Source organism: Trematomus bernacchii, unplaced genomic scaffold, assembly GCF_902827165.1.
Source record: "Trematomus bernacchii unplaced genomic scaffold, fTreBer1.1, whole genome shotgun sequence".
Classification (NCBI taxonomy): domain Eukaryota; kingdom Metazoa; phylum Chordata; class Actinopteri; order Perciformes; family Nototheniidae; genus Trematomus; species Trematomus bernacchii.
Window position 1 is genome coordinate 12573739 of NW_022987564.1, and position 27647 is coordinate 12601385.

General features: G+C 39.9%; 4 protein-coding genes across 5 annotated transcripts; 3 read left to right on the forward strand and 1 right to left on the reverse strand.

Annotated features, from left to right (window-relative positions):
* Positions 1-1245: 1245 nt before the first annotated feature.
* Positions 1246-2538, reverse strand: mrps21 (mitochondrial ribosomal protein S21). The gene is made up of 2 exons (XM_034124612.1): positions 2376-2538; positions 1246-1684 (listed from the first exon to the last, which is right to left on the reverse strand). The coding sequence occupies exons 1-2, from the start codon at positions 2456-2458 to the stop codon at positions 1504-1506; spliced, it is 264 nt and encodes an 87-aa protein (XP_033980503.1). The 5' UTR covers positions 2459-2538; the 3' UTR covers positions 1246-1503.
* Positions 2539-4889: 2351 nt separating this feature from the next.
* On the forward strand, positions 4890-10956 carry crabp2b (cellular retinoic acid binding protein 2, b). Its single transcript, XM_034124611.1, has 4 exons — positions 4890-5885; positions 9299-9477; positions 9780-9896; positions 10192-10956. Exons 1-4 carry the CDS (start codon positions 5801-5803, stop codon positions 10240-10242), a joined length of 432 nt encoding a protein of 143 aa, XP_033980502.1. The 5' UTR covers positions 4890-5800; the 3' UTR covers positions 10243-10956.
* Positions 10957-14537: 3581 nt separating this feature from the next.
* Positions 14538-22673, forward strand: scamp3 (secretory carrier membrane protein 3). Of its 2 annotated transcripts, none has more exons than XM_034124714.1 (9): positions 14538-14944; positions 15260-15346; positions 16982-17095; positions 17408-17528; positions 17647-17775; positions 19875-20034; positions 20478-20579; positions 20674-20791; positions 21828-22673. In XM_034124714.1, exons 1-9 carry the CDS (start codon positions 14891-14893, stop codon positions 21975-21977), a joined length of 1035 nt encoding a protein of 344 aa, XP_033980605.1. In that variant the 5' UTR covers positions 14538-14890; the 3' UTR covers positions 21978-22673. The 2 variants fall into 2 exon arrangements, with proteins under 2 accessions (XP_033980605.1, XP_033980606.1); XM_034124715.1 differs by lacking the exon at positions 14538-14944 and adding an exon at positions 15078-15168.
* Positions 22674-23391: 718 nt separating this feature from the next.
* si:ch211-81a5.1 (E3 ubiquitin-protein ligase RNF115) lies at positions 23392-27647 on the forward strand. The gene is made up of 10 exons (XM_034124716.1): positions 23392-23429; positions 23546-23726; positions 24606-24664; positions 24839-24896; positions 24988-25199; positions 25687-25755; positions 25871-25949; positions 26193-26286; positions 27226-27341; positions 27522-27647. The coding sequence occupies exons 2-10, from the start codon at positions 23649-23651 to the stop codon at positions 27642-27644; spliced, it is 888 nt and encodes a 295-aa protein (XP_033980607.1). The 5' UTR covers positions 23392-23429; positions 23546-23648; the 3' UTR covers positions 27645-27647.

The following is a 27647-nucleotide window of genomic DNA, read 5'->3' on the forward strand; positions in this document are numbered from 1 at the left end:
AAAATTGGCTTTTCACACAAGGCACATTTATGAGTGGTCATGGATTGTGGCCATCTCTAAAAGCCGAGTCTCATATTAATTAGACATTTGAAATTAGACAACATTAAAGTGTAATACTGTTGCTGTTGGATATGTTCAGGGAGGACAGAGAATTGCTGCCCGTGTTTCTAATCAGGTGTGATTAGGTTTTTGAGTGTACTGTACAGGTGGTGGTCAAAAAAGGTATTTAAAGCAGTGATGTGCTTTTCTTCTGCCCACATGTTGGTTGTTCTGTTCCAGTGATAGGGAAGTGTCAGTGTTTTTGAATGTGAAACTTGGGAAAGGGCCAAAAGAAAATGTTGCAAGTTTCACAATCACAATAATGCCCAACCTATGTTTGTTATAAAGACAGCAGGAGTAACACAGACCCAACACCTTATGTGCTCCCCTTGGCTGATATAAAACATACTTACGGATTACAGACAGCATGAAATATTCATATAACTCTTTCTATCTAAAAGCTAACTTCAACGCTCAGACTCCTCACAAGGACACCCATTGACTAACATTCAACAGGACATCAACATGACCTGGTAACCTCTGAAGCAAATGAACATGCTGCAAATGTTTAACTTCCCCTGTGTTATGAAAACTAGAGCAAACATTACAGCCACCTGTGGCTAAAGCTCGGGGTCTGACAGATTTGTGGCCAATATTGCTCACTTAATGAAGTTTATGGGAGGTGGTCGACTTCATCTGCGGGTATTAACACCATACTGTGCAGTCGTGACCTTAAATTAATTAACAGCAGGCAACACTGCTGACAGCCCCACACAAAAACTAACCCGCATTGGTTGAGTTCATCCAGCCGATGAAGTCACATCCAACTACTTGCAAGGTATACTGTATGCAGAGCTTCATCAACAAGTAAGTCAGCTAACAAATATATAGCCCACTATTTTGATAATTGTTAATTATAATTTTTCATGCAGAAATGTCAGAAAAGGCTTCTTTCACTCTTTTACATATGATGATTTCCTGCCTTTCTCTATTTTATATCATGTAAAACTGAACATCTTGTTTTTTTAACTTATAAGAGGACATTTTTTAAATACAAGTTTAGCTGAGAAATTCTTGTTCACCAAAAGGTTTTATGGTAAATGTCCAATGTTTATGAGCTTTTTCAATAGCAAGGTTGTGTGGGAAGATTCAAGATACAAAATGTCTTCAAACAAGTTGTCATTAATCTGCTCATCACAACCAAAAGTGAATACAAGCGATGCCATTTTTAATGCCACATTTTTTGTGGAGAAAATGAAAAACAAAAATCCAATGTTCACTTGACAATAAATGCACATATACACATCGTATTCCTTTTACTGTTGAACAATGAAATACACAGTCATCAGTATTACCAAAGTCCATTTAGAAGCAAGGGACATGATCTTGATGGGGTTTTCCACATTGCTGGCCCTATCTCAACAGGTCCATAGAAAATGTCATGTTTCATCATACTCCATTTCACTAGCAGCCAAGCCAGGGATCCTCTCGGGTTTTCCTGGATATGAAGGTCATTTTCCTGCCCATTTCTGTTGAGTAGATCCGCCTGCAGGTCTCAAAGCTCCTCCGCTGACGCTCTCGGCAGGGCTTCTCGTAGTACCGCTTGAGCTTCACTGTTTCAATAATGCCGTCCTGAGTCAGGAGCCTGGGGTATGTAGAGAAAACATGTGAAGAGCTCACACTTGGGGTTCCATTCAAGAACATTTCCAACAGGTAAATGTTAATAGCTAATACTAAAGACTCAGTCAGCCCATTCAACTGAAATGTAAAAGTAGTGCATAGAAAACGTTCAATGGATTTATAATTTTCTCGTAATGTTTACACATTTATTTTTAAAGAACATAATCAAAGCTAGGACAGCATCGAGACTGCTTTCATCGACCACTACTTTCCATGAAAATTATTTTTTATTTTAATTGATTATTTAAACTTTACCTATCAGATGTGTTTATTGAACAACTCATGGAGGAATTTGATATTTTAAACTCTAGTTTCAATGTGAGATTGCTGTTATGCTCAGTCGAATTTCTTGGCCATGATATAGTACGACACAATGTCATACATTGCTAGTATGGTGATTAACATGCTCTAGACTTGAAACACCTTTAATGAAGTGTTGACGTTATCCTCATTACCTCTTTGTCTAACTCACAAAATCCCTAAAAACATCTAAAAACGTGTATAAACAATATTATGCTCTCCTTAAAACGACTGCGCAGGCGCAGCTCTGTGACATTGAGCGGAAGGCTAACGTTAACTTAGCTAACATTAGCTTGTCGTCGAATAGATAACAGTTGTCTTTAAAAAATGTTTCATATTAAAAGCATGAACCTGACCTGGTTAAAGTCTTGTACGCCTGTTCAACGTTGAGGTCTTGGACCATCACTGTCCGCGAAATGAAACGAAGGTGCCTCGACATTATGAATCCGGTGCTTGTATAAATCCAAACCGACTGGAAACATGCACGAACAAAGGTTCCGGATCCAAGAAAACCCAAGATAAACAGTCTTTGCCCTAAATCAACGCTAGGGGACGCTTTACCCATGTTCGTGAATTACCTTTGTCATTTGTTGAAGTTTACCATAGGAGTTTACCTGTCATTGTTATTTTTTTGTCGAATACTCCAGATGCCCAACAATAAATATACAAAGGAAACAAAACAAAACAAAATAGAACAATGAATATACGTCATCACACATAATTAATTATTAATTAATTATAATTACACAAACAGTAGTTTGGAGTTTACATATGAGTTTCCCCTACATGTTACATGTTATTTCTTGAACATATAATTTATGTTTGTATGTATGTATGTCTATATGTATAATTGTATATGAACATACATCAGCTCAATTATTCAGTGTATTTATACTAAACTTCATAATTTCCTAAATACCATAATATTACATTGTGTATAGGTTCTATCTATACTATACTTTTAAATATAATTTCATATTGTTGTTTTAGAGATGGGGGGCAATAATGGTAGTCACCATGTATGAATGCTGAGGCCTTTGCAATGTTCCCTCCCCAAAGCACAGGGAGCCACGGCAGTTATCGTAGTTTTTATAAAGGGAGATTGCTTTCAGGGGAATCACAGATTATGAAACTACATCCGTTGTCATAGCAACAGGGACAGCAGTGTCCAGTGTTATCCTTTCACCAGGGCCATTCTCCTCTTCTTCTTCCCAGCCATGAGCTGCTGTTGTCCTCTGTGTATTGAAAGTCTGAGGCCAGCCAGTGGTTAATAATGCCCTGGATGGTATGCCTACTTTGCATTCAAAAGTGCTTTTAGATTTCCCCTCTGTATAAAATACCCGGTGAGGTTAATCCCTGTGCTGTAATAGGGGACAGTATCTGGATGGTGCCACGGGGAGGAATGCTTGAGACAATCCTGCGCTGATAACATCATGCCTCCTTTTGTTGGATGAATGCCCTGCATCATGTTTCCAGAGGTATCTCTTCTGATCCACACCTGATGAAATATTCTTGGCAGTGTTTGAGCGCATGCGTTGGAGTAAGAAAGAACAGAGAGAGACTCAATAACATAAGGAAAATTAAGTGCACATAAAGGCTCTGACAATTACTTTTTGTACACATGGGGTGCTATTACATCAATAGTACTTGAGGGGAACATTTAAAAAAATGTACTTATTTTTTCTAATTTACCAAAATCAGACATGGCCATAAACAGTTACAAATATATTGAGACATTGATTTAATAATTTGTGCACATGAGCACACTTCTTCTTCACCTCAATTTAATACATTTGTTTCTATGTTTTGGCAGTGTGCAAGGCCAAGTTATTCATTCCAAGCACAACCTGCCTAACATGTTTGTCCTTGGTTGATAGAGACTTTCTCTAGTTTGGAGAGACGTTATCAAGTGATGTTGACGACACCTGCTTTGAAAGGGAATATTATAGATAAATGGCAACTAACAAAAGCATTGATATCCTGTGTTCGGCCTTCGAACAACTGACCCTACAGCTATTTTTTCAGATGTTTTTAAATGGGTTGGTTTAATTAAAACATTGCGCTGGGGAATTTTTTGTTTGATATTATGTTGCTAGGCTAGCAACTGGCACAGTTAAGTTGAAATTGTTACATCCACCATTTTGGTCACACATACAGGAATACAAATACCGTCTATTTGTTGTGACTTAGCATCTTTATCCACCTTTAGCATGCCCTTGTTGTACTACTATCTGTCAGACTCCACTTCTTACAGCTCTTTTTGACTGTTTAAGGTATTTTATTAAGTGCTAACCAAGCTAGCATTGTCAAAGCTGCCTGAAGCTAATGTGTTGCTAGCATAACATTACAGTTTCTGTTGGACTAACAGTATTGTATTTGTACTTTTGTGGGTGTATATTGACTAGATAAATGACTGTGCTGTATTTGGCAGAAGACATTTATTTTGGTTTTACAACATTTAATTTAACACACTTTTTCTTGTTTTGAAATCATAATTTATTTGTATATTTAAAAACATGTATTTTATCATTCTTTAAAGGTAGGGTAGGTAAGTTTGAGAAACCGGCTCGAGATACACTTTTTGTTATATTCCATGGAATGCTCTTAACATCCCGATAGCAATGAATATCTTGAGTGCTTTGACAAAAAATCCATAAAAAATGTCATCTGTGGAAGCCGTAGTACTGTAAAAAGCACGACCAATCATTTTAGCCGACCCGGCTAAAATAACTGGATGGCCTACCTGCCTGTCAGCCTTCCATCGGGGCACAAACTTATCTCGTGCCCTCATTGGTCATGTGCGCGTTCGTGTGTGTTGGAGGAGGGGCTCTATAAGGAAGTGGTAGATTTTCTCCGGTTGTGTATTTTCAAATTCTAGCGATCTCGAGCCGGTTTCTCAAACTTACCTACCCTACCTTTAACAATGCGTGGATGTCCTGAAAATACCAATTTTAATGTGAATTGTAATTTGAGAGTAATAGAGGAGGGATCCGTTTCACCTCAATGAGAATGTAAACAGTGGCTTAGGTCTCTGTTTGTTTACAAACTTAACATTTAGACCTGAGATGTAACTCAATTCAGATAAAGCAGTAGTGTTGGGAAATGAGCGTGTACTCTACAATTAGCCAACAATGAATAAACTAGACTGATGTGTCTCTCTTAAAAGTTTTAATTCAGAAAAGATGCTGATGGTACCTTCCTGGATAGATGCCTCCAGCTGTAACTCTTATCTTTTTGCTCTTTCATTACCAGCTTTGCAACCCCCCATTCTGAAAAAATAAATTAACCCTGATATCTGATTTCACATTCCAGATCTGATATCTTAACACATGTCTTAAGATGAGAGTGAAAAGTGTCATCGTTTTGTATTGAATTGCCAAGTTATTTAGGTTGTATTACCTCTTATTTCTCAAATCACTGGGACAATTCACTTGGCATCAACCTGAGAAAAAAATCAATTAACACTTAATGTCGGAGCCTGGCTGCTCATCAACATCAAAGGACTTACTGGAAGTGCATTTTCCAGCATGGTATCAAAATCTTTCACCATGCTGACAGGAGTGGAGGGTAGTCAGGACCAGGGGGAAAGTCCCTCCCTGTCCCCGGCCTCTGCATTGGCTGGACCAGCATCAGATCCAGGAGAGCTGTCAGCCAATCAGTGCAGCGCAGATGCAGACAGCGGAGACTGCTCTACTACCCGGTTAACCGAGGGGACAGACAGACACACAGACAGAGAACCGGAGAGTCTGCAGACACTATCGACGTCCAATCTGCAAACATAATGGAAACGGAGAAGAAAACAGATTTCTCAGGAAAATGGAAAATGAAGACTTCACAACATTTTGAAGAACTTTTGAAAGCTCTGGGTAAGAAATGCATTTAAAGCACGTTATGCAGCCTATACACGCAGATTTTTTATTTAATTTGCTTAAAAAATGCCAAGTAAAAATCTTTCTCTGTAGAGGTCTATACTGCTTTTTACTTAAGTAAAAGTGTTAATGCCAGTGTTTAAAAATACAATTAGATGTCTTCCAGTCAACGTTGTGAAGGAAAAGTACAGAATTATTTAAAAAATACCATAAAGGCCCGTTTTAGAAATAAATATTATGATATTATGATTATTGATTCATTAATGTTTTCATCACTTTAATGTTGCAGCTGGTAAAGCATTGGTATATATTTTGCCTATAAACTGCAGATTAGCTTGTGAATTTCACAGAGGGATCAACAAAGTGTATCTTAACAGCAAAACATGATACAATATGTGTTCCTTGTATTTTGGGTAATTCATCTGTAACTCAAATTGTAAAAAAAAAATGTAGTCAAATAAAACATACAATATTGCCTCTGATTTGTAGTCAAGAAATAAGTGTGAGGTAGCCAGAACTTGAAGTGATCAACTGAAAATAAGTAACTCCACTTTTCGTCAGGTACAGTATTTGAGTACATGCATCCCCTTGTTTTCCACCTTTAGTTGAAAATGCTTTGCAGGCTAAATGTAAATTTGATGCCAGTTTAGAGTCAGGCATCATATTGTTATCCAGTTTATCATCAACTATTCTGCTCCTTTGTTAAAATGCAAAAGGGAAAGGGAAGCATCTCCTGCACAAAGACCTGTCAATCTTGCTGTCAGTGGCATTATCTCCTGGAAATCCACTTTGCTAACAGGAGGTCAACTGGAGAACCAAAGTGGTCTAAAGTGTCTCTCTGTGGTTAAACTGGTTTGCTCCAGCCCTCCTTACATGTGATTATGGGAATATTGGTCTTGTTAAGCTATATGAGACAGTATGGATGGCAGTTATGAGAGAGCGCAGGAGATGGAGAGGTCAGGCCAGGGCCAACCAGTGGCATCCATTAAAAATCTGAAGACAAATAGCCTGTGGAGGAATGCTAGATTAGACTCATCTGAAGCAGGGTCCTCCTCATGCGGTTGTAATTAGAGCCAGTGTAAACGGAACTAAGCCTCAACATGGGCCCCAGCAGCCAGCCGGATCTGAGACTGACTTTCCTTCACTGCCTTGGGCCTCCCTGACCCAATCTAGGGCTGTGTGGCTGTGTGGCTGTGTGGCTGTGTGTGTGGCTGTGTGTGTGGCTGTGTGTGGCTGTGGCTGTGGCTGTGTGTGTGTGTGTGTGTGTGTGTGTGTGTGTGTGTGTGTGTGTGTGTGTGTGTGTGTGTGTGTGTGTGTGTGTGTGTGTGTGTGTGGTGTGTGTGTGTGTGTGTGTGTGAGTGTGAGTGTGAGTGTGAGTGTGAGTGTGAGTGTGAGTGTGAGTGTGAGTGTGAGTGTGAGTGTGAGTGAGAATATGTATTGCCGCCTCGAGTACCACCCCATGAGAAAATATGGTCTTTACTAAATCAGATTTGTGGGGTAGCCTTGAGCTTTATGTGGCATTCCAGTTCACATCGATAATTTCAAAAACCTAACCATCAACGGACGGACGTTTACATTTTTTTTACATTCCTAAAACATCACATCTCTTCCAATCCAGCACCAACACATGGATAAATTAGAGAACGGCCCTACCACGCTCAAGATCCCAAGGGGCTAGCGCACCAGGGCCAGAGCGGCTCTTTGAATCATGTCCCATGTCATGGCCATTTCTACTGATCATAATTCCATTGTTGAGGTATACTAGAATAGATTTATATTGTGCAATTTTCCAAACTCACATTGGTTTCTCATACAGCCTCTGTATAGTATGTGTATTCACTCTCTGTCCTAAACTGCTTGTTGGAGCTCCTGCCCACCCCCCCCCCCCCCCCCCCCCCCCCCCCCCCCCCCCCCCCTCCCTATGAGCCTACTGTGCTCTGATTGGTCAGCTCGCCCACTATGTTCTGATGAGTCCACTACCGTTACAGCGGAACATCAGTGATTATATATTATGTGTTACAATGGCGTTAGCAACCAGAAAATGACACCAGTAATGACAAACAGATGAGAATGCTGCGTGGGGTCTGGGTGCCGTGTTGGCGGGACGTTGCGCGGCTCGCTGCTGCGAGGAGCAGACAGTGAGAGCTGGGTTCATTTCCTGCTTGCTGCGTAGGGTCTGCGAGACAGCGAGACTTCGCGAATGGACGCGGGAAGGGGGGGGTGCTGAGGGTGCTGCAGCACCCCCCCCGCACCCCCAAACGCGGCGCACCTACAGTGTAAGCGCGCCACAGTTTCGCCGCTGCGAGGCTCCACTAGCACCCCCCAGCGCGTCACAGAGTTTCGCCACTGAGAGAGTGTGTGTGTGTGTGAGGACCTCCACGGATTGGTTCATTTGGACCAATGGGTCCATTTGGGTATGGTCACGTCACTGTACCCAGGAAGAAAAAGAGAAATCTCCAACGAGGCGTTCTGGGGCAGCATAGGCAGGTCTTTTCTGTGTTAAGAGTTTTACTCGCTACAGGGTGTACTTTGAGGGTTTGTGACTTTGCACACCGTTTACATGCATAAAAACCTTCATAACACACAAGGGGACGGGTAATAACCGGAAAAGCATGACATGGGACCTTTAAGTTCATTTAGTAGAGCAAATAAAAGTCAGCGTGCAGAGACTTGAAACTAGGAAACACAATGAACAGTTCACTGCCATATTTTCTTTTCATCAGTCTTATGTTATCATTGCGGTGTAATGTATGTGACAGACTGCTATGAAAAGGTTATGACTGCCAACAAGCATTGTTTTCATAACCTTTGTTGTGGGAAAAGCAAACTGAGAATAATAAGCAAACGCAGTTGTTCATTTGGTTATTGCTTGTGTTGTAAAGGCTGTTGTGAGACTTTCAAATATCAGATGTCATAGTTTCAAGGTCCGCCAAGCAAGGGAAATTCCTTGCTCGCAGCTGCATTACCTTAGAGAAATAACCTAAAAAGTTGGTGAAAGATTAGTTTTGATGATTTCAAGATTGCTTTCGAAGATTCAAAGGCTTTATTGTCATATACACAGTAGCTACACTGTAGATATGGCAATGCAAATATTAAGTCCCAGGCTCCTCGAACAATGCAACATAAATATATATAAGACATAAAACAATTAAACAAATATAAAAAACAATAAAATAGTGCAAGAAGAAACAGAGTGGGATAAAATAGTGCAAGATGATCTTTTGCATGCTTTACTTCAGTTGAGAAATCAGAGTAAAAACCTCAAATCTGCCCTGGATGCAGTTTTGTTATTTGGGCTATCACCTACAAAACCACTCATATCCACTTTATATTCTTTGCACTCAACACAAACCAATATAGGTGATGTTTTCGCAACTAACAGGATTTCTTTCCATTTTGTGTGTGACCAGGTGTGAATATGCTCCTGAGGAAGATTGCGGTGACAGCGGCCTCCAGCCCGGCAGTGGAAATCACCCAGCAGGATGACAGTCTGTCCATCAAGACTTCCACCAGCGTCCGCACCACCCACGTCTCCTTCACCGTGGGCCAGTCCTTCAATGAGGCCACAGTGGATGGACGTCCCTGCACGGTACACATTCCTGAATAATATCAATGCATGCATACCAGCATTTGGCAAGCTATGCGCAGAAGAAACATATGGAAATCATTTTGGTGCAACTCTAGAGTCAGCCCTGGTGATAGTACATGGATCTGTTCTTCATCAAACTTTTTCCGAGTGATTGGTGAAGGACAAATTCCTGACAGGCCAAAAAAATGTCTGATATGTAGAAATAGGCACGCTAAGCTCCAGTTATAATGAAAGAAAAGCAACTCTTATGACTTTATAGGCACTTGAATTATTTATATTCTGCGTTCTTTGAATCCCTGCAGAGTTTGCCTAAGTGGGAAACAGACAGCAAAATAAGCTGTGAGCAGACTTTACAGAAAGGCGATGGGCCCAAGACATCGTGGACTCGAGAGGTAACCAACGATGGAGAACTGATACTGGTACGTATTTCTGGTAATTATTGTGTATAAAGCACCGATACATGACCTTATAGATTAAAATGATTATCAATTAGCTTTACAAAACAAAACACTGGTTGAGAACTTTTATAGATCATCTATAAGCCATAAATAAGAACAACTTTTATTGTTTACGGTCATGTTAGATATGTGAGCTACTTGAATTATACTACAAGGGTTTTTTCCTGCTTTTTTCATGAGATTCAACTTATAACTCATAATGTGTTCCCTATGAGAAAAGTGAAAACCATTTCCTTTTGTTGCTGTTTTCTTTCAGACAATGACTGCAGGGGATGTTGTCTGCACCAGAGTTTATGAGAGGGAATGAGGAAATATTTTCAAGACCGACATGCAATACTCCTGTTTTGTGCCTCATGCATGGTTTACATTTACTCGCCTTGTTTTCTCCTTCATTCTCTCAGCCAGTCTTATGTTGATCTCAAACAGTGCACTGTGTAGAAAAGGCTTCAGTTTACATGAATGTATGTTGGCACAGTAGTTGCTTTTATAACCCCTACAGCTGAACTGTTTCTGTATCTTATATAAACGTCACACATTCCTTTTCTGAAACTGTGTTTAAATCCTTTTCAACATGTTAATAAACTGTTTTATAGATTCCTTTTCAAACACTCGTTCTTTATGTCGCCTCCTCCCATTCCCTTGTCGTCCATCTGCATATCACTTTACATCATTGTCTGCCATTCATACTCTCCAGATAATCCCCACCCTTTCCCCCTCCATCTTTCCATTCCCAGTCCAGTACCTTGTCCTCTGTGTGCTCTTATGTCATCATAGCTCACTACAGTATGTATTCAATTAGACTAAAAACTCCCTTACACAATTTACATTTTGTAAACTTTGCTTTGAGGGACATTTGGCTAAGACCAGAAGGAAACAGGGAGTGGGAAGGAAAATGAGAGTTGGAAAGAGAAAGATGTCATGAGAAAGTTATTTCAAAGCATTCAGAGAGGTTATGCTTTCTATTTTCCCCTCTCCAGCTGTACCTACTTACAGAATGAGCTCAATAAAAAAATCCCCCACTCTTTTTGCTTTGGCTTTGCACTCAGGTACAAAGTGTTACGTGGTTTTCTCTTACACTGTCCAAGAAGATTTCCAGCTGCTCCCTCTCAAAAAAACCTTTTTAACATTATGAATGCAACATATTACGCAAACAGGCTTAAAATGTTTAGAGATATGTAGTATTTAACAGTAGAGTCCTTCAAATCTTTCGTTTACTCAACCAAAACTCAACTGCGTGGTTCAGCATGTGACAGACTTAACCTCAATGTTATGAATGGACCTTCAGGGTTTCTCAGGCACTTCCTGATGAGAGTGCTGTAACCGTTCAATCAAACTGATGGCTTTTTCAGGTGTTTTAAACACTGTGAACTCAAGCGCCTCTCAGAAGTGATTTCCAGTTTATATACAGTTTCAAGCAAGCAGCAGGAGGACTTGGCCTCCTCTTGGATGAATGTTCTCAATAACCTCTCTGGGTACATTTACTCATGAGTACCAACACCAAAGTTCTGTATTTTTATTTTTTTTCAAACTCAAGTATTATCAGCAAAACATGCCTAAAATCACTTGATATTATTTCATTATGAGATTGTCAACACTGCTGCATTGTGCATCCTTGTAGCAAGTTGAGGTTTAGCTGGTTTTAACTACTTTACACACATTAAGGTCAATATATCCAGTGGTTCCAAACCTAGGGGTTGGGCCCCTTAAGGATCACAAGGTAAATCTGAAGGGCCGTAAAATGGTTAATTGTACAGGGTAGGAAAAAAAAGCTCAAAACTACACCAAATTGTTTGATAGTTTGACCTTTTCTCGAATATTTACTATTTTATGCAATATTAAACATATTTTATATTTATTAAGATAAAACCAGTCAGAAGTTGTCTCTGACCAGCTTTTTTTCAAGAGGGTCCGAACTACGGTTATGCTGACCACTGATGATATATGTTTTTATTTGTAAAATCTTAATCTGTAAAATAACTTGTATCGAAAAATGTCAAACAAATGCAGGGGTGTAAACAAGTAACGGAAAACAAAAACGCACAAGTACTGTACAGTACCTCTAAACTGTATTTGAGTTTAGTACTTTCCACTAATTATCTGCAGAGTGTGTCTGCGGATAGAAAGTATGCATGGCTTACACAACTTAATTCATCAAGTACGTGCTTTCATGTCTCCCAGGCAGAAAGTATGTTTTCAATGGCCTCAGTTAAAACCCATGTTATGGTGTAAGAACTTATCAAAACCGCAGCGCTTTAACTGCACTCTAGAGGAGATGGAAAGTTCCTTGCTAAATAAGAAAATTGGCATTGCACACACACACATCCAAACACACAAGATGCATAATTCTGTCTGAATGATCCCTTTGACTTTTGGTTGTTATAGCTAGGAGCGGTCTACAACACCCAGTGCCTCCTTGTTAGCCAGGTCACTTTCCACATACAACCGTTAGCCAGTTCATTCCTCTGGCAGTGACATCATGGAGCCTTTCGTTGCTCCATTGGCTGAAGAATGCTGCGGTTTTAGGACAGGGAGGCTCCTGGAGTCCAACATTTTAATCAGATCCATCTGGACCAATCATGAAATGGCAATTCAAGGAAATGATGAGTCACAGGAGTCAACTGTCAGACCCGGGGCATGAGGACGAATGAAATGTGTGAGCAGGTTCAAGCAGACCTCACAAAAGTTCAGCTTAAGATCATTTCATCACTACTTGACTTCTTAAAAGTAAACATCTGTAATCTTTGGAACCCTTCTTTCAAGTTGTATGTGTGAGGGCTATGCTTTTTTACTTTTAGATGTAACACACAGTATTGAGCAAGATGATTTTCCCAAACTTTAAGCCACCTAAATTAAAGAATACTGAATGCAAAACTGTTATCTTGTGACCCCTTAAGGCGATCCCGACAACAACTGATCTACATTAGATGATATGTTTGTCTAGATCTGTTCATAAATAACAAAGTGGGCCCGAAATGGGGAATGTACAGTATGTGAGAACTGTTTATGTGCGTGACAATCTGACCTATGTGTATGTATAGAAATCATATGACTGCCCCTATGGAAGGCCCTCACCCATGTGACCCCATTACACTTCTAGGAGAAGAAAAGGGAAAGAGACCAGGCTGGATTATGCATTAGGCCATGAAGTGAGTATAAACCATAGGTATAAACTAAAGGTGTAATCCTTTCTACTGCTGCTCAAAAGGTGACTGAAAGGGTCATATATGAGCAGTACAAAGAAAATAACTATAGAAAAGTCCTTTAGGCATGCACCCTTTGTACAAGGAAAGAAAAATCAAATCAATTGCATGAAAATAAGATTTATTGAAGCAACAATGCTTCAAGATTAACTTAAATTACATGTTTAAGTGAATGTGTCAAAATAAAAGGATAAACATTTATTTTTGCTGCACTTGAAAAACACCTACTTACCTGTGGTTTAAAGTCCCTCATTCTTCATGAGAAACACATGGGCTGAGACCAGAGAAGTAGGGGAAATTATTCCTTCAATACACAAGACTGACATCTACTGGAAGAGGAGACAATTATCTTTTTAAAACTGCAAAGCATGAAGTAATTGTTTTAAAGTTGAGTTGTTCCTTCAAATCCTGGCTTATATATAGGCCTACTATATTGTTTGTTTTTGTTTAATTTGGAATTCATTTAAAAAAGGAAATGTACAATTACAAACGTATATTTTATGTAATTAAAGACAAAAAGGAACGTCCTTACCATTGTTTTATATAAATTATACCACAAATTATACATAGCCTAACATGATTGAATCCGTGTAGCCTTTGCCTATCTACCGTCCATTTGTTTTTCTTTATTAAACACGTAAACGGAAGAGCGTTTTTGCTTTTTACCTGGAGCGAGGGGCGGGGCGAAACTCACGGAAGTGATTTCAAAACAAAAGCACTCGTTTGCTAAAATCACACTTTGAATCACTACAGTATCCTGCTGAAGGAACGGTGATTATTATAAACAAGGGGAATTTAGCGATCACAACGAAAACGGCCACGACACATATTGAGCCCAGAAAATGGATGTTATTAAGGGCTGTAAATATAATAAACCTATGTCTAAAATGGACAACATTGTTAGGAGATTTAAACTATACAGCGATTCTGCACTGCGGTCAACTCAGCCGCCTCTCGAGTTTGTTTTTTCAAATCAGCTGCTCTTCATTTGTTTCCTGCTATATTTGACGAGTGATACAAATAGAAGAAAACTGACACTGTTGGACTCGGTACTAGTTTGACTTCTACCAGAAATAAAATGAAGTACTTTTACTGTGTACTTTGTGAGTAATCCTCTTTCAAGTCCCCTCCTTAGTACATAATGCATGTTTTTCTGCTATCTTTGATGAATGATACAGGAAAAAATACTGTTTATTGTGGAATAAATAAATATGTGAGCTATAAAAAGATGATTGTTATATGATTGTTATTAATAAATGTTATTATGCATCGAGAGATCTTTTGGGGATTTTATTCATTAAAATGTATATTTATAAAATTCTGAATATTTTTTGGCAGCACATGCACGGGCCGACCCAAAAGCTCTCACGTGCTTGTCTGCCGCAGCAGCAGTCACATGACCGCCAGACTTGTGCTGGTTACTTCCGGTTCCTCGGCTGTTTTTCTTGCGGGAGAAAGCATCTGCTCTGCTGTGATCCGGATCCTGACAGCCGGGACTAGAGAGGAGACACACACCGGGGAACACAGCGTTCAACTTGTCCGTTACCGTGTTCACCTGTTCCCAAAACTGTGGAGAGATGACCACCGGAGGGGCGGGTAGCTAGTTGATTGGATACACCGACTAACACCGCCCTTCCTCTCGATTAACAAAAGAACCAAGCGCATCTTTTTTATCTGCTGGAAGAGACTCACCGTTAGCAGCGAGCGGTGGCTAATTGACATTAGCTCCCCTTTCCATAACACCAAGCCATCGATATGTCAAAATACACAAGCTTTCCAGAGCCAATGGAGGACCCCAACCCTTTCCAGGTGGGTGAAATGAAATATGAATATAATGTAATATCCTGCCTCGGTGCAGTGTTTTAATTGTGTGATGTGCAGAAGTCCCTGATGTTTCTCTGTCTAATAGCAGGCGTGTTGTTGCTCATGTGACGTGTGTCCCTTTTTGCCTCGGCCTTTCCGCCCTCCTTTCAAGCTTTGCCCACTTGTAGCTCATATTATTAACGATGAACACATCAGTAGAAGTCGCTCAGGTTTGTCGAAGGAGGATTAATGTGCCATTAGGCCAAGTCACATTTATTTATGTGCTAATTAACCCATAAACCATTTGTTTTGATCTTCTAGGACCCTGCAGTGACTCAACACAGCAGCAACACGGGTTATGCCACACTGGATCTTTACAACCCGTTTGATAACACTACTGGGCCTGGGGTGAGTAATATGTCGTATTATCTGTGAGATAATGGGGGATAATTGCTGATAGTGTACTGTATAGATAATATACAACACAACAGCTTCCTTTCGTGTCATGCCAGGCCTTGTCCCGCCTTGTTTTCTTCTGTGAGGGCATAAACTGTATATATAAAGTGTGAAGAGTACATTAGGACAACAAAATGCTATTGCCTTAGCTTTTTAAGCTTTAACCCGTTTTTCCATTATTTTGGTGTTTATTTGATTGTTTTCTATTGATTTTATTGTTTTCCGTCTGATAAAATTAAATGTATTGTTCAGGTTTGATGTAAAGCAAATGTGCTATATAAACAGAAAACATATATATAATGTTGACAATCATCATCAAACACATCTTCATTCAGTTAATTTCAGATTTGTGACAAAAAAATTGAGAAACAGAAACTGGCTCCACATTTACTTCAAGGTAATGTGCAAGTTAAATTAAATGATGCCACATTTAGCAGCAAGATGAAGAAAGGCAATTAGTTAATCCGAATGAATTGCAATTTATTAAATCTTCAATCCCATTCTTATACTTTTTCTATTCAGATGTCTAATATGTTTACTGTGTCTATCGGCATGCTTTCAGTTTTCAAATTGCAATTTAGTTTCACTTCCTTCATTCCTTCTATTTGTCTCCCTGAACAAATCGCCTATGGTTGCAGTTTTTTTTTTTGCAACCACTCTAGACTAAATTGGGAAATTATACCACCTTAACGCCCTCATTCAATGCCAGCAGACCTTGAGCTTAACTGGTGCGCTCTACTGACATGCATTTTCTTTATAAGAATAACCCAAACTAGCTAAGACACAGTAAGGCTGGAGAGATTCATACAAGTGATGATTGAGAGGGGTAGTTTTAGTTTAAGTCTTTACACTGTTTCCTTTAGAAAGATCCTGCTCCATGAACCTTTAATGAGGACACTTGATGTTGTAATATGTTCATCAAAGACCTATTGCTATAAACAGAGTAGCTGAAATATACACTTGCTTTGCGATATACATGATTCTAGAATTGAATATCTTTGCTGCTTCTAGGAAACAGCTTGGGTTCATGTGTACTTCCTGACAGCTGTTGATATTGGCAAATACTGCAGCAACAAGAACTACATTTGGACTTGAAGCTGAACTAGTCTGAACTAGTCTTTGTAAATCTGTTATTGAAAGCTTCATATATTGTTGTAGACATGAATGTCTGATACAAATAAATAGATACATTTCAAACTCTGTATTTCAACTCCTCTGTGGCCATATTGTTGTTACACAGCTGCAGTTTAGTTTTTGTTTGAAAAAAAAGGTTTAAGTGTAAGGCTGGGCATTGTGATACAAATAAATATCCCAATATCCCAATATTTATTTACCAAATTCCTCTGCAAAATTGTAGGGTTGACTATTGTTGTTTTCATTAAGTGTAAAGGAGAAATGTGATGATAGAAGAAGTAGAACATTTGATTCAAGCTCAGAAATGTACATACACAAAATCCAAGACAATATCCCATCTCATATTGCTATATCAATATAATATTAATATATTGCCCAGCCCTTTTTAAGTGTTGAAGTTGGTGCATACAGGATGAGGTCACACTGATGTATGATGTCTGTTTCTTTCTCCAGCCTCCACCTCCGTATGAAGCCACCTCTCCCTCTGCTCCACCTGTGCCGGCTCAGACTCCCCCCAGCAGGACGACGCCCACTGAGCCTCGCAACTATGGCTCCTACACCTCCCAGGTACACATGCTGCCGAGAAGAGACACAGACAGTTGTTTCCTTTTTATGTTTCCTGAAGTATTTTTGTGTGGTTATAAATGCCTCTGCACTTCTTGGCCTTGTTTTACTTAAAATAATAGATTCTTAATCTCAATGGGAGTCCTTGGTGAGAAAAAAAGGCTCAGTGTTTATATATGAATGGCCATGTGAATCTCTTATAATAACAGATCGTTAACACAATCCTTTTTATTGTTTATAACTCACACAACCTCTCTCTTTGAAACTTGATATGCAGTTCTAATTCATCTTCTACTTTATGTCTTACTCTGTTAGACGGCAGTGAACGCGACCACAGCAGAGCTGCTGAGGAAGCAGGAGGAGCTGGAGAAGAAAGCCCGGGAGCTGGAGAGGAGAGAGCGGGAGCTCGAGTCACACGCCCTGGGACCCGGAGCCGGTAAGAGAGAGAGGATGAGACGGGAAATCAATGCTTAAGATACCTAAATGTGTAATTGATTTAGGGAGTTAAAAAGAAATTGCCTTGATTGATGATTTCCCACTGTTGTCTTCATCAGCCCGTCAGAATAACTGGCCCCCGCTGCCATCGTTCTGCCCTGTGGGCCCCTGCTTCTACCAGGACATCAATGTGGAGATCACGCAGCACTTCCAGCGCACCGTCACCATCATGTACTACTTCTGGATGTGTGAGTTCCTCTAACTTTTACTCTGCACTGTTGTGTGAATTATCAGCATCAGTGTGATAAAGTTACTTACGGTGCTTATCTGGGGCAGTAATAGGGTGTGTGATTGAAGTGAAAAATTGAAATATTCACCTGCTGACACTTTAGGAAAGACACTTGTCAAATCATTCTTTTTTGATGCACTGGTCAATCTTGAGAGTTTGAGCAATTTTGCCTTTTCTTCCGACTAGCGGAATGAAAACACCCAAAATACACATTTAGTATTTGCTCCTTAATTCAACTTAAGTTAACATTAGATAATGTCTCGTATACATATCTAAACATACATTTGAAGTTATCAACTAGCAGATTTAGTGGTGATGTATATACATGTTTACCCTATTCACTTGTTATGTCTTGCAAGTGTATAACATATAATAACTATATCTTTTTTTAATCATAGTTTTTTTCAAACTCTGACCCACACATCTCCACTTCAGCAGCACTTACATACACAAAAACTTCCAGTTTCACTTCCTCCATATTCTAAAGTTGTTTTTATGGCTTTTGACCGTATTTTCAGATTCATAGAGTTCATTAAAAAAGAGCTATGCCAAGTTTAAGTTTAATGTTTAATGTTTCAAAAAATATACCTTTAATTTTAAACCTGGCTTTCAGATTTCAGCTCCAGACCAGGGTTTCCACTAGGATTTTTTCTTGCCGGTCAAGTGTCCGGAAATAATTAATTTTACCGGACAAATTCGAAACTTACCGGTCATGTTTCAATAAGAATAATAAGAATTGTGTAGCAGAGTTTCCGTTAGCAGGTAATTACCGGACTATGACCGGATATGCTGATGTTTGAAACTCAGTTAATGGGGTTCATTTTTATATTGCTTCAGTTTATAATCGTAACAGATCGAAAAGATATACATTTTTCAATAAATGATACGCTTCCCCAAACAACAAACAACATAATTATTACATTCAAACAAACTACTTATAGTAGATGAAGTACATTATTCAAAAGTTTACATTAACTTTGAATAATAACACGGGAGAAACGGAGCCTCTCTTTTCCCCTCTCCCTCTCTCTCTCTCCTGACAGCCCGTCTGTATCTCATGCAGCTCGCTCGGGGCTTCAGGTGATCATGCAGAGCTGCGTGTCTCCGTCAGACTTGGCAGCTGATCTGATCTCTGATCCCTCTCTCTCGTCCGGTTATACTTCACTCGTGTTTATGTCCATATCGATCAGATCCAGCTCTCCTGATTGGCCTTTATAGAGAGCACTGATCAAACTATTAAGAGTGAATATCGGCCGATAATGATCGGCAGCAATCGATCGGAGCATCCCTAATTATTACCGGACATTTTGACCGGCAGGTTTTGAATTTACCGTTTTTTTATAAATTTTACCAGCTAAAAACCGGTAATTACCGGCTAACGGAAACCCTGCTCCAGACATGTATGCATATTATCACATGTTAAGCAAGATAATCAACAGGTGAAGTTTATTAATTTTGCCATACTCATCTGAAGTGTGAAGATGCATCAGTTGAAGGGGGTGATTTTATAAATGAAAGAATCACTTCAGAAAAAGCTAGAACTGACTCAAGCCTGTGTGACTCCTCCTGCGCTGTCTGAGGTCGGAGCGGGAATGTTTGTTCAAGAAATCTGACACTTCACTGCCAGATTGAGGACTTTTATTATCTGGATGTGTGTGCTTTTGTAAACAAGAACATATTTTAAAATGAACATTAATACTGAGAGGGGGAGTGAGAGGGTTGAGGCAGAAAGTGACCGAATACTATAGGAAGTGGCCGAGCATAAAACCTAATATTGAACATAAATCTTGAGTCTTGAGCCTGGACCAAAGGAAAACTGAAACAGCCAATTCTAAACCCAGCAGCAGGCAAAGAAAAGTAATATATTATGTCATAATTTGCATCAGCCAATGTCCTGACAGGTTGGCTCTTTCTTCAAAGGGAGCTGAGGTGTGTTGGATTTGTGTTCTTTGTAGTCCACAGCGCTGTCACGAAACAACAAAGAGATCCCCCCCATTCATTCAGCTATTCTCATTTATCCTTCGGTCTCCTTTTTCTGCTTTTTTCTTCATGGTCCAGTCGGCACTTGCACACTGCTCTTCAACCTGGTCTCCTCCCTGGCCATGTTCTGTGTGGACTCCTCGGGGGGAGTTGGCTTGGGACTAGCCATCCTTTGGGCCCTCCTCTTCGCCCCATGCTCCTTCATCTGTTGGTACAGACCCATGTACAAAGCATTCAGGTGTGTACCACCATCCCCATGAAAAAGCCCAACAATATAAAAAACATGCTAGCCCAACGCAGATTATGGCATAGCCCGTTAATTGTTTTTTAAATTAATAATTCGGTCTGTAAAATTATAATAAAATAAAAAATGTGAATCCAAGTTTCACAAAATCCTAGGTAATGTTTTCGAATGTCTTGTGTTGTCAGTTCACAACCCAGGAATATCAACTGTAATATCTCATAAAACAACAATGTCTTGTGATTATCCTGACCAAAGTATTTGAAATTCATTTAAAATGGCACTTAATTCTAATGGAATCACTTTAATTTTCGTTCAGTTAAGAAACAAATATTCTTTGTTGCATCACAGATAGGACCCTTATTTTTGTGTCAAAATCCTTTTAAATATTAAAACAAGCTCTATGTTTCACTTCTCTTTCTGTGATTTTTGTCCTCTAGGAGTGACAGCTCCTTCAATTTCTTCGTCTTCTTCTTTATTTTCTTCGCCCAAGTGGTCACCAACGTCATCATGACTATTGGTATCCCTGGATGGGGTTTCAGGTATACTTAAGCATATCTGTGTTGTACAGACACATGGCTCCTTTCAGTTTCTGTCCTCTGTTCATTTCTCTGTCTCACTGTCTCTTCTCCTCAGCGGATGGATCGTGAGCCTGGCTGCTCTAAAGACCAGTGTCCCCGTTGGTGCGATCATGATGATGAATGCCGTCTGCTTCACTGCCCAAACCGCCATGGGGGTCGTCATGCTGCAGAAGGTGAAAACAGAATATAACACATTTTACATGCAGTGAAAATAAACGGGTAGTGACTCAAATGTAGATTTTAATTTTGACACTAAGTACAGATTTGAAAACTCACACACAACTTGTTTAATATAATACAAGTCTTATTTATCCTGTCGTATGCTCACTACTTATCAATTACATGCAAAAGCTTACAATTAAAAACCTTGCAAAACGTTTTATTGAGCACTCATTCTGTGTGGTAAACTCTAGGGAAAAAAATATGGAAATTAGATTTGATAAATGCAAAATTTGAAATCCATATTTTTTAAACATAAATGCAGCACAATTATAATATATTTATTAACGGTAGGGTAGGTAATTTTGGAGAAACCAGCTCGAGTGCGCTAGAATTTGAAAATACACAACCGGAAAAAATCTGCCACTTCCTTACAGAGCCCCTCCTCCAACACACACGAACGCGCACATGACCAATGAGGGCACGAGATAAGTTTGTGCACAGATGGAAGGCTGACAGGCAGGTAGGCCAACCAGTTACTTTAGCCGGGCCGGCTAAAATGATTGGTCGTGCTTTTTACAGTACTACGGCTTCCACAGATGAAATTTTGTTATGGATTTTTTTGTCAAAGCACTTAAGATATTCATTGCTATCGGGATGTTAAGAGCATTCCATGGAATATAACAAAAAGTGTATCTCGAGCCGGTTTCTCAAACTTACCTACCCCACCTTTAATGTAAATTACTACAAATTAATAAGCGGAAGGACAAGTAGGTCTAGGTAAAAAAAATACTTAAATAATAAATGCTTTCATCAGGCTACAAACTAATGTTAGACAATTTGCACTATCTATCTCTCGTGGAAATACTTGCACCCATTGTGCCCAGGTGGTCCACCTGTCATGCAGCAGTCAGCAGATAACAAACAGTCTGAAGAATAGCCTCCATATCAGGTTCTGCGGATCATTTTCCGCCTCACAACGTGCATGATATGAGGATGAATTGCTTCATGTATCGGGTGTCAGCGTGCTATTGCTCTTCCCCTCTTTAGATCCACAGTCAGTACAGGCAGACCGATGCCAGCTTCCAGAAGGCCCAAGCCGAGTTCGCCACCGGAGTCATGTCCAATCAGGCGGTGCGCCAGGCCGCCACCACAGCTGCAACCAGCGCTGCCCAGGGGGCCTTCAACGCACCTCGATAGAGAGGCACGAGAGGGGCTGGGAGGGTGAGAAGGAGAGCCCTCTCACCTCGATAGAGGATCTCTTTGGTATTTATTTCCCCACAGGTGATTAGAATTGGTCTGTATAATTACCCCTGAGCATCTGGACTTCAGGGCTCATGCATGAGACAGGTGGGGTTCTCTAAGTTCAAAGGGTGTACAGGACAAGTTAGCTACATTGCCAAACTAGGAGTCAACAAATCACATTGTGTTGATTGTTGGAACGGAAAGATGATACGAAATGTGAAAAAAAATAAAGGCTGAAGCTGTATGAAACGTAAATGCAGGGAACATGCTTTTTTATGGAAGGACCAGCTGTGTGCCATGTAGGACAGTGTAAGCCTGGATAGTTGCCATTTTAAATGACCTGGATGTACATTGTGTTTACAAGGAGCCATGTTTGAGTTGGAGCTGAACACTGATATGATGCCATTCTAACAACTAATTTCTCTGTTGCTTAAGTGTAAATTAACATGTTTTGTTATTATTCCAAATAAGAATGCCTATTTACCTGTTTGCCAAATCCTGTCATACTGTAAAGATTATGAACTTGTGTTGTTTTGGTTTAAAAAATATCTGTCACTGTTCTGTTGGTGCTGCTTGTGGTTTTATGATTATTGTTACATGTCACTGTCTTGGTTTTAATAAACATATATTGTCATGCTTACTCACAACATACACTACCCTTATTATTGCCTTATCTAATTTACATGTTATAAACAGGATTATATGCCAGTATTGGGGCCAGGCATAAGGGGAATAAACCAGAATTGCAAGACATTTGATTTATTTTGCATTTGGAGATCAAAGTTGTAGGCCAATGTTAAGTAATGTGCGCACATTTAAATTATTCTCCAAATGTTGATGTTTTTTTCTCAAAATATATAGCAACATATTTTTTGTATGCCTGTCACAGAGTTCGACTTTTCAACAACATTTTCCCTTTATTCTCGACATGTTGACATTATTCTGAAATAACAAATTATGCTTTTCCTACTCTCATTCCCCCCCTTATGCTTGACCCTAATACACTTCAAGGTTCAAGGCTTTTATTATTATTAGTCATACGTACATAGCTAGTTTAGTTATGACGATGAAAATCTTTGATCACAGGCTTTTTGATATTGTATTTATGTTTTCAATCGGTCAAACAGACCTTTTTAAGCAAGTTTAGCATATTAGCTCACACTTTAACTGACATGTTGTCACTGAATTTGCGTTGCTGGGAGACTGCTTGTTAGTAGTAGCAGTAAAAGTCAGTTACATTTAAAAAAGTTTAACCCATTTTTTGTTTTTAAGAAGAGAACACATTCAACTACACCATTTGTTATTCTCTGGCGACACCCAACACACTTGAAGGAAACTGCACCCGTGATACAACAACGTGTTGCTCTTAAAGCTCTTGGCTTGTTTGGGCATCGTTGCAGGACAAAGGTAAGCCCGATTTACTAAGCCACAGATGAATAGTTTTATCTTTTGCAAATATTTCTTTGATAAACATGACAATGTGTGCTGGCTGCTCGGTAAAGATGTTAATGTGCCATCTGCAGCCGCGCTTCTGACAGGGACCCTCAGTGACCCGTCAGACAGCCGTGAGTGTGGGACTTTTATGGGCTTCCACACCGACGTCAGGCACCTCGCTTTACCGTGAAGATGGCGGAGGCTGCGGAGACACCACAACACCGTTTTTTCTGTCACTGCTGTAAAAGTGAAACAAAGCCCAAACTCCCGGTGAGTCACTTTGAAGAGTGTCTTTATTCCAAGGTTTCTGCTGGGGATCATTCACGCGGCCATCGACGGACGGATTAACATTTTAAAAGCTCTTTCTCTTTTAGAGACTCGTTCAGTTTACTGATATATTTGTTACCATCACAATTTGTATGATTGGAATCACAAAAGTACACACATGACAGCCTGTTGGTGGTTGTTTATGTGCGTAAAGCATGCGCCAGGATCTTACATTAGTAAGAGAGGGAGTGAAATCTGGTGATTCACGTTGCCATATTTAGCAGCAACCACTGTTGGCAACTCTCTGTGTCCAGTTGTCTTCTGTCAACTGCGAGAGAGAGGTAGGAGGGGCTGTCTGGGAGTTTCCACATGCACCAGGAGCGCTTTCCCCTTACTGTTACATGCCACAGAGCCGCAAATAGGTGGTGCCTTTAACCCCTGCACCCGGTTTGTTTTGTCCCCTTTTGTCTCACTAAAACCCGTCTGAGAGACACAACTTTACTTGGACTGATTTAGTTGGAGATTTATTTAATTTATTAAGTTGGAGGAAATCTCTATTGAGTGCATGTGTTGCACAGATGGCACACTTACGCACGTGTGTTTGTGTTTATATGCCTAAATGGCCAAAAGTTTATGGTGACCCCTATGCACATGAATTTGTATGCTATAAATTAATGATACTTTTTGGCATAGGGTAAAAGAGATTATATGTGGCACGTCCCAAGCCAGGATCATGAATACAGGGACTTTGCCATAACAATGTGCCTAGGCTATGCCCGATACAACAATGTATGGTCAATCATAATGACTTGGAATGATATGATATGTTAACACATAAATATGAGTGTCAACATTTATTTGTATACATATTTTCTCTTCGAGGATTTTGTCTGTCCCAGATGTGACTCTGACTTCATTGAGGAGGTGTCAGAAGACTCCAGGTACAGCTCGGTCTTGATGTATACATTCACTGTTCTTAAAGTTTACTCTGCTTGATAAAAAGGTTTTGAATCATGTTACCAAGTATTAAAATGCATGATGGTCACTGTAGTTAGTGCCAGTGCCAGTCATTTTGCATCACTGATTTTAAAATGTATTATTATTTTGCTGTTTAGTCTCCTGCAGAATAGTTCACCAGTGTCCAGTGAAGACTCAAACTCGTTGTTTTCAGAGGTATGTCCTCACATATTTCACTTACTTAACATGTACACTCCTCTTTCTCTAAGGCTTTGTGTGACACATTTATTGGCTCTGTTCCTCCAAGTTATGGCAGCTGCTGTTCATGGAGCGGTCTGCTCTGCTGTCCAATCCGCCCTCCTCAGAGTCGGACCCAGATGACAGCGAGCAGGTATCGTCAGGTCAGATCTGTCCCTCCCCAGTGACGCCAATCGCTGCTGAGGCCGCAGAACCAGAGTCTCCCTCCCCGTCTGAAGAGGAGAGGTCGCCCAGGCCAGACCAAAGGCCAGCAGTGGAAGGGTGTGTGGACACGGTATACAGAAAAAACACCATGTGCTGAACTCTGACTTTTTAAAAATCTTCAAGCATGCTTTTACATTTGACAGTTATTTCTCTCTTTTTATGTCTTGATTACATAAAAGGTGAGATGTAGAATGTCACTGTGGTTTGGCACATTATTCATTCATACATTTTTTATTAAAATCAAAGTCAACTTTATTGTCAATCCTCTGTGTTAACAAATAAATCAGAGCACCTGAAGGTTTTATACAATTTCCAGACAGTTTTTCATTGTGCAGATCCTCATATGGAATTGCTTCGCTTCAGTGATCAAACACTTAAATAGGCTCCAATACTTTATCTATTGTGTATAACATTTGACAGAGGAGAACAGCTGCATGCATCCTGGGTAAATCATAAAGGCGTGGCGTGAATTGATGCTGAATACAATATGTGTTGTGAAAGCAACCCAAAGCAAACATCTGCTTTCTGTTTGTGCCCTTTCAAGGATTGTGCAACAGTTCTTGACCGGCCTTTTTTCCAACAACGGAAACCCCGGTGCTGCACCAGCTGCCCTGTAAATGCTTTTTAAATGTTCGATTCACATCATTTACTTTGGATTTTCTCTAACATTGTGTGATAACCTCTCTCCCTCCCCCTTCTCTCTTGATCTCCTTATGCTTGTCTCTTAGATCTAGTATGCTACAGTTGCACTCAAACCCTGGAGATTATGCGTGGGGTCAAGGAGGTCTTGACGCTGTCATAACAGAGGTCAGTCATATTAGGGGAAGAGCTTTTTAAGCTTTTTGTTCAGTTCAAGCATGGTTCCCTTCTTTTTCTCCTTCCCTCTCCATTAACCTTTTAACATGAAACAGAAACCCCTCAAATTCTGCATCAAGATACAAACTGTTCTTTTTTTATCCGACTCTTTTGTGTGGACTCTGTTTCCCCTCTCTGCCCCTCATGTCTCCTCGTATATATCCATTCTCTTTGTTTCTTCTCCCACTCACCTAGTTGTTGGGACAGTTGGAGAGCACAGGTCCGCCCCCTGCAGAAAAGGAGATGATCTCATCACTGCCGACAGTTTGCATCTCTCAAGAACAGACAGGTAGCAAAGCACGGCATACCGCACACCTCTTTCCTTCTCATATCTTTTTTCCCTCATTCCTCTCATCTCTGTTTTTCTATCTCATTTTCTCCTCCTTTCTTCCCCTATCTCTTCTTGCCTTACCTTTGTTTCCTCATATAATTAATTTCCCTTGATATCTTTCCTTCGCTTGTTTTCCCTCTAATCTGTCCTCTCTTGTCCATCTTGTCAATTGCCTCTTTGCCCCCTCCTGTCTCTCATTTCCTTCACTTCTTTTCACGACCCTTCTATTTGTCCTTCCCTCCTTCTATAGTTACCTCTACTTCTTTCCTCCCACCATTTCTTTCCTCTTCCCAACTCTTCTTATGTCCTCTATCTTTTCATTTCTTTCCTTTCCTTCCTCCTACTTTCCTTTTATTTTAGGCTTTCCTTGCATTCTTTCCTTCCATCCTCCTTCCATTTCCTTACCTCCTATCTTTTGTTTCCTTCATCTTTTTTCTTTACCTCTTCCTTCTCTTCCCATTCCTAGTTAATAATGTTAATAATGTTTTACTGTCCTGGATGCTCAATTAGACTAAATTATATTAATAATATAGCTTCACTTATTCAAATAATCAAGTTGGAAGTACATTTAAATGAAAAAAGAAACAGAAATATAAAGAAAAGTAATATAAATATGGCAGTATAGAGCGTAATCAAGTTTTGTATAGTCCGGCACTTTTTCATGTTGTGCTAATTTGTGTGTTTTTGTAGAATTGTTTGAGCTTCTAAATATGTATTCAAACATCATCAAACTTTGTTACAGAGAAATTACAATTAAACATTATAGCAAAGCCTGTCTTGCACATTTGAGTAGTTATGAATCATCCCAAAAACATTGACTGGGTTTTTTGTTTCTACTCTCTATGTGTGTTTCTGTTTTTCTTGCACACTCTCATACTTTCTGTTTTTCTCTCCCAGACTGCAGACTGGAGTGTCCAGTTTGTAGGGAGGAGTATACATCAGGGGAGTCTGTCAGGAAGCTTCCCTGCCTCCATTTCTTCCACAGTGAATGTATAGTGCCTTGGCTGGAGCTGGTAAGGGCGATGAGTGGATGTGGTCAGTGGGGGTTTGAAGCCTGGTTAGATTTGCCATGGAGGTTTTAAGAGTGTCACACATCATGACTTCAGTGCTGTGATGACAACACAGAAGCATTTTTGTTACCAAAGGATTTCTCTGGTCTGACTTTTGCTTGTTCTTTCCTCTCCCTCTCACAGCATGATACCTGCCCAGTGTGCAGAAAAAGCCTTGACGGTGTCGACAACAGCCTCCCCCCCACATCAGAACCCCCAGAAGCAAACTCCATCATTCATTTAACTTACAGTAACATGAGGAAATAAAAA

Coding starts and splice junctions, on each gene's coding strand:
- scamp3 (XM_034124714.1), top strand. CDS start 14,891: ATGTCAAAATACACAAGCTTTCCAGAGCCAATGGAGGACCCCAACCCT. Junction 14,945..15,259: donor AGGACCCCAACCCTTTCCAG/GTGGGTGAAATG, acceptor TTGATCTTCTAG/GACCCTGCAGTGACTCAACA. Junction 20,580..20,673: donor ATCCCTGGATGGGGTTTCAG/GTATACTTAAGC, acceptor TCTTCTCCTCAG/CGGATGGATCGTGAGCCTGG.
- si:ch211-81a5.1 (XM_034124716.1), top strand. CDS start 23,649: ATGGCGGAGGCTGCGGAGACACCACAACACCGTTTTTTCTGTCACTGC. Junction 23,727..24,605: donor AAACAAAGCCCAAACTCCCG/GTGAGTCACTTT, acceptor TTTCTCTTCGAG/GATTTTGTCTGTCCCAGATG. Junction 25,950..26,192: donor TTGACGCTGTCATAACAGAG/GTCAGTCATATT, acceptor CCACTCACCTAG/TTGTTGGGACAGTTGGAGAG.
- crabp2b (XM_034124611.1), top strand. CDS start 5,801: ATGGAAACGGAGAAGAAAACAGATTTCTCAGGAAAATGGAAAATGAAG. Junction 5,886..9,298: donor AGAACTTTTGAAAGCTCTGG/GTAAGAAATGCA, acceptor GTGTGTGACCAG/GTGTGAATATGCTCCTGAGG. Junction 9,478..9,779: donor TGGATGGACGTCCCTGCACG/GTACACATTCCT, acceptor GAATCCCTGCAG/AGTTTGCCTAAGTGGGAAAC.
- mrps21 (XM_034124612.1), bottom strand. CDS start 2,458: ATGTCGAGGCACCTTCGTTTCATTTCGCGGACAGTGATGGTCCAAGAC. Junction 1,685..2,375: donor GCGTACAAGACTTTAACCAG/GTCAGGTTCATG, acceptor TACATACCCCAG/GCTCCTGACTCAGGACGGCA.